Below are 5,211 nucleotides of genomic sequence, written 5' to 3'. Positions count from 1 at the left end.
TTCCCATTTTCCAGATGAGGTAACTGAGGTGCAGAGAAGAGAAGTGATTTGCCCAAGGTCACACAACTGACAAGTGGCGGAGCTGGGATTAGAACCCAGGTCCTTCTTCCTCCCAGGCCTGGGCTCTGGCCACTAAGCCACATTCAGACCCAAATGGGGCATGGATTGTGTCGACTTGATTATCTTGTATCTACCTTGGGCAAGTCACTTCATTTCTCATGGCCACAGTTTCCTCATCTGTACAATGGAGATTAAGACTCTGATCCCTATGTGGGACAGGGACTATGTCCAACCTGATTAGCTTGTATCAACTCCAGTGCATAAAACAGTGGTTGGCACATAGTAAGCACTTAACAAATACCATCATCATTATTATTATTGCTGAGTACAGTACCTGGCACATAGTAACCGCTTAAATACCATTTAAAAAATAGTTTCCCACAAAACCACTCTCATAAGCCCTCTGCCAGAGAGCTCAGGAGGCCCTTTCTCATACCAGCTGGAAGAAAGTTTCTTGAGAAATATCGTTTCCCAGAACCTGTGCATGAATGCGGCTTTGCTAGACACCGCTCAGACCAACGCTAAATTCCTGCCTTCGAGGGATTGACATTTGGGCCTGAAGCAGTGTGGCTTAGTGGCTAGAGGTCCTTGAAGACCTGGGTGGTACCTTATTGTTTCATAGGATGTAAGATAAAAATAATATTGATTACGGTATTTGCTAAGTGCTATGTGCCAAGTACCGTTCTAAGCCCTGGGGTAGGTATGAGATAATCAGGTTGGACACAGTCCCTGTCCCACATGGGGCTCATACTCTTAATCCCCATTTTGCAGATGAGGTAACAGGCACAGAGAAGTAAAGTGACTTGCCCAAGGTCACACAGCAGGCAGGTGGCAAAGCCAGGATTAGAACCCATGACCTTCTGACTCCCAAACCCATGCTGTATCCCCTCTATTGTCTTCTCTGTGTAAAGGCACCTGCACAACGAATCCCAGAAATACTGGCAGCTCATAACCACCCCCAAAAGCACTTCAATCCACATCTTATATACCCTATTACTTAAACACTAACTCATCTAATAGTGACGGTATCTATTAAGCACTTACTATGTGCCAAACACTGGGCTACAGACAAGATAATCATATCAGTGTCAGTCTCTAAACCAGACCCATCTAAAAGAAAGTGAAGATAGTTTCCATTTTACAGATGAGGAAACCAGGTGCCCTGAGTAGCTCAGTAATCAATCAGTCACTGATATTTACTGAGCGCTCACTGGGCAGAGCCCTGTACTAAGCGCTTGGAAGAGTACAACATAATAGAGTTGGTAGAAGTGATGCCTGCCCACAAGGAGCTTAGGGTCCACAGGAGGCATGTCCCCAGCATGACTGATCATGGCTCAGGAAGTGATATTGAGAATTGCCCATCTGTCTTCATATCAAAAAAACCCAAACAGAAACCCTCTTTACTATTGAGAGAAGCAGCGTGGTTCAGTGGAAAGAGCATGGGCTTTGGAGTCAGAGGTCATGGGTTCAAATCCCAGCTCTGCCAATTGTCAGCTGGGTGACTTTGGGCAAATCACTTAACTTCTCTGTGCCTCAGTTACCTCACCTGTAAAATGAAGATAAGAGTGTGAGACCCATATGGAACAGGGACTTGTCCAACCTGATTAACTTGTATCATCCCCAGCACTTAGAGCAAAGTGCTTGGCACATAGTAAGTGCTTAACAAGTACCATTATTATAAGTGCTATTATTATTAAATGCCGAATAAAAATGAACTAGCCAATTATGCTGGACCTTCAGGAAAGCTTTTCAGAACCCACTTGTGTTCCCTTAGACTCCCCGTTGCCTAACAAAGACTCATGAACAGATTGGGCCAACAGGCTTTTACGATAAAGACAAATATTTTCTGCAGAAAAAGACAACTATTTTCTGCAGAAGGGGATGTTTCCTCTCTGTCTACCGAAGGGCACCTGTCTCTCCTGGTTTGGGTTTGTGCCACCGACAGTTACCCATGGGGCTGTTGAAACCCTCGGTCATCGCTGAGGGTCATCTGGATGGAGAGGGGCAGGGGGCCGGAGATGGGAGTTTAGGGAAATGCCCCTGACGTGCAGAGAGACTCTCAACAGGGAAGGCAGGTGGTACTGCTGACTTAATGACTGTTTGAGTAGAATCGTAAAAACCCATTACCCATTAGCATCTGTGCTCAACAAATATCACGAGCCGTGTGTCCACCCCAGGTGGAGGGAGAGTGACTATAAATTGGCCATGATTTGGCCGGTTTTCCCAGACCACTGCCGGGCTGGGTTTCAGGACTCAACTTCCAAGTGGTCTTCTGTTTGGCCAGTGGTCACTATCGCTGCCACCATGAAAATCTCCCTGCTGCTCCTGTCTCTCCTTTCTCTCCTAGGAGCCATCTTGGAAGTCAGAAGCGAAGGAACCGTGAAGCTCTGCGGGCGAGAGTTTATCAGAGCGGTCATCTACACGTGCGGGGGGTCCAGATGGAAGCGTCATTTGGATCTCGGTCTGGAGGACGTACTAGGTAACTGGGGGAGAAAACTGCTCACTGCAAGGCCTAGGGGAAAGAGAAAGTCTACAGTCCTCTAGACTGTAAGCTCATCGCGGGCAGGGAATGTGTCTGCTTATTGTTGCATTGTACTCTCCCAAATGCTCCACACACAGTAAGTGTTCAATAAATATGTTCGACTGAATGAATGAAGAGATCAGGGTTTAGGAGACTTGGGTTCGACTTCTGGCTCAGCCACTGGCCTGCTGGGTGACCTGGGACACCAGGGCCTCAGTTTCTTCATAATTGTAGTAAATGCTTGTAAATGCTTGTTAAGCATTTACTAGGTGCCAAGCACTGTTCCAAGCGCTTGGGTAGATATAAATCATTCAGATTGGACAGAGTCTCTGTCTCACATGGGGCTCACACTTTTAATCCCCATTTTACCTATGAGGTAGCTGAGGCCCAGGGAAGTGACTTGCCTGAGGTCACACAGCTAGACAGGTGACAGAGCGGGGATTAAAATGCCTTACCTCAGGGATGTTGAGAGGATGAATTGCTGGGGTTGATGTGAAAAAAAAAATCAACGGCACTCTACTCAGGCCCCAAATTCTCAATTCAGAAGGGCAAAGAAAATTTTACGAACAGATTCTAGGGCTTCCACTAGACTGGTGATGCCAGTTTGAGACTCGGTGGTCACTGCTGGGAGAAAAGAATAGCTCAGTGGACTAGCTTGGAAATCCATCCAACTTTATTTGCCCAAATCTTTAGTTCAAGTTGTTGAATCCAGTACAAGTGTTCGAGCCAGTTCATAACATTGCCACATTAAAACCCAATCGAGGGCCCTTGGTTTCAGGCTGGAGGATTTCATTGCATGTCATAAGCGTTTAGTACAGTGCTTTGCACACAGTAAATGCTCAATAAATACAACGGAATGAATGACTGTCCTGCGCTAACAAAAGCCTTGTAGAAAATGGCCAAGAATAATATATCTGACTAACTAAAGCTACTTGTTGCCAACCCCCCTAAATGACTCCTTATGCATGCAACCATGTTGGGCAATCACTGGGGGATACTGGGTTCATACAATTGGATTTATTGAGTGCTTACTCTGTGCAAAGCACTGTACTAAGCGCTTGGAAAGTACAATTCGGCAACAGATACAGACAATCCCTACCCAACAATAAGAGAGGTTTCTAGATTTTCAGTCATTGCTAAGGAGCAACTGGGCAGTGTGGCTTTACAAGGAGTCTCTCGGTCTGTAGCTGGACAAGCAGAGGAAGGTTTAAATATGTGGGTAGGGCCCTCTGGCCAGATGGTTTTGCAACTAGTTGGGATGTGCTGGTGATTATGAAAAGCAGCCTGGTGTAGTGAATAGAACACAAGCCTGGGAGTCAGAAGGTCATGGGTTCTAATCCCGGCCCCGCCACTTGTCTGCCGTGTGACCTTGGGCAGGTCACAACGTCTCTGGGCTTCAGTTACCTCATCTGTAAAATGGGGATTGAGACTGGGAGCCCCACGTGGGACAGGGACTGTGTCTAACCCGATTTGCTTGTATCCACTCCAGCACTTAATACAGTGCCTGGCACATAGTAAGCGCTTAACAAATACTGCAATTATTATTATTATTTCCTGCCATCCCTCCTACCACCAGGGCAAGTGTAGAACTGCATTGGAGTTAGATGCTCATTCCCCTTTTGTATTCCTTGGGCTCTTTGAGAGCGATATTGTTCTCTTTGTCTTTGGTGTTTCACACGGGAAAATGGGAAACAGCCTGGCCAGGTGGAAAGAGCACAGGCTTGGGAGTCAGAAGGACCTGGGTTCTAATCCCAGCCCTGCCACTTACCTGTTGTGCGACCTTGGGCAAGTCACTTCACTTCTCTGGGCCTCGGTTCCCTCATCTGGAAAATGGGGATTAAGACTGTGAGCCCCACGTAGGACAGGGATGGTGTCTAACCTGTTGTACCTACTGCAGCGATTAGAATAGCGCTTGATGCATAGTAATAATGATGGCATTTATTAAGCGCTTACTATGTGCAATGCTCTGTTCTAAGCACTGGGGAGGTTACAAGGTGATCAGGTTGTCCCACAGGGGTTCACAGTCTTAATCCCCATTTTACAGATGAGGGAGCTGAAGCACAGAGAAGTGAAGTGACTTGCCCAAAGTCACACAGCTGACAATTGGCAGAGGCGGGATTTGAACCCATTACCTCTGACTCCAAAGCCTGGGCTCTTTCCACTGAGCTATGATGCTTCTCTAAGCACTGTAAGCACTTAACAAATATCATTATTATTATTATTATTACTACTACTAATAAAAATACCTGCAATTAATCCCTCTCTCTCCTTTCTTTCCCTCCCCTTCTCTCTTTCTTCCCTCCTATTTTCCATTTTACCTTCGCTCCCTCCTTGTCTTTTACCCTTTTTCTCCACCCTCCATTCTTCCTTCCCTCCCTTCTTCAGGGGAGAGAAGCCCCCTCTTCCCACGCTCCAATGACAGGGAGGATTCGGGTGAGACTTGGGAGGACTGGATTCTGCAGCCAAACGTGGAGTCCGGCCCCGACCCCGACTTCAGACCCGGGGCTGCGGGGAGACCGTGGGGCCCCCTGTCTCACACCTCCCAAGAGCGTCGTGACCTGAAAACGCCCCTCACCACATCCTGCTGCCAGAAAGGCTGCAGGAAAACAGACTTGAGCTCACTCTGCTAG

The 5,211-nt window shown here is 47.2% G+C and overlaps 1 protein-coding gene across 1 annotated transcript; it reads left to right on the top strand.

Annotated features, from left to right (window-relative positions):
• The first annotated feature begins 2,265 nt into the window (after positions 1 to 2,265).
• INSL5 (insulin like 5) lies at positions 2,266 to 5,211 on the top strand. Its single transcript, XM_038752680.1, has 2 exons — positions 2,266 to 2,539; positions 4,967 to 5,211. Exons 1-2 carry the CDS (start codon positions 2,266 to 2,268, stop codon positions 5,209 to 5,211), a joined length of 519 nt encoding a protein of 172 aa, XP_038608608.1.

The sequence above is a fragment of the Tachyglossus aculeatus genome, chromosome 10 (genome assembly GCF_015852505.1).
Source record: "Tachyglossus aculeatus isolate mTacAcu1 chromosome 10, mTacAcu1.pri, whole genome shotgun sequence".
NCBI classification, from domain to species: Eukaryota; Metazoa; Chordata; class Mammalia; order Monotremata; family Tachyglossidae; genus Tachyglossus; species Tachyglossus aculeatus.
Note: the sequence above shows the minus strand (reverse complement) of the source record. Positions and strands in the feature narration are given on the sequence as shown.

Excerpts from the sequence above, each read along its gene's own strand:
- INSL5 (XM_038752680.1), top strand. The coding sequence starts at position 2,266 with ATGATTTGGCCGGTTTTCCCAGACCACTGCCGGGCTGGGTTTCAGGAC. Across the intron at positions 2,540-4,966 it reads CGGTCTGGAGGACGTACTAG|GGGAGAGAAGCCCCCTCTTC; the intron begins GTAACTGGGGGA and ends TCCCTTCTTCAG.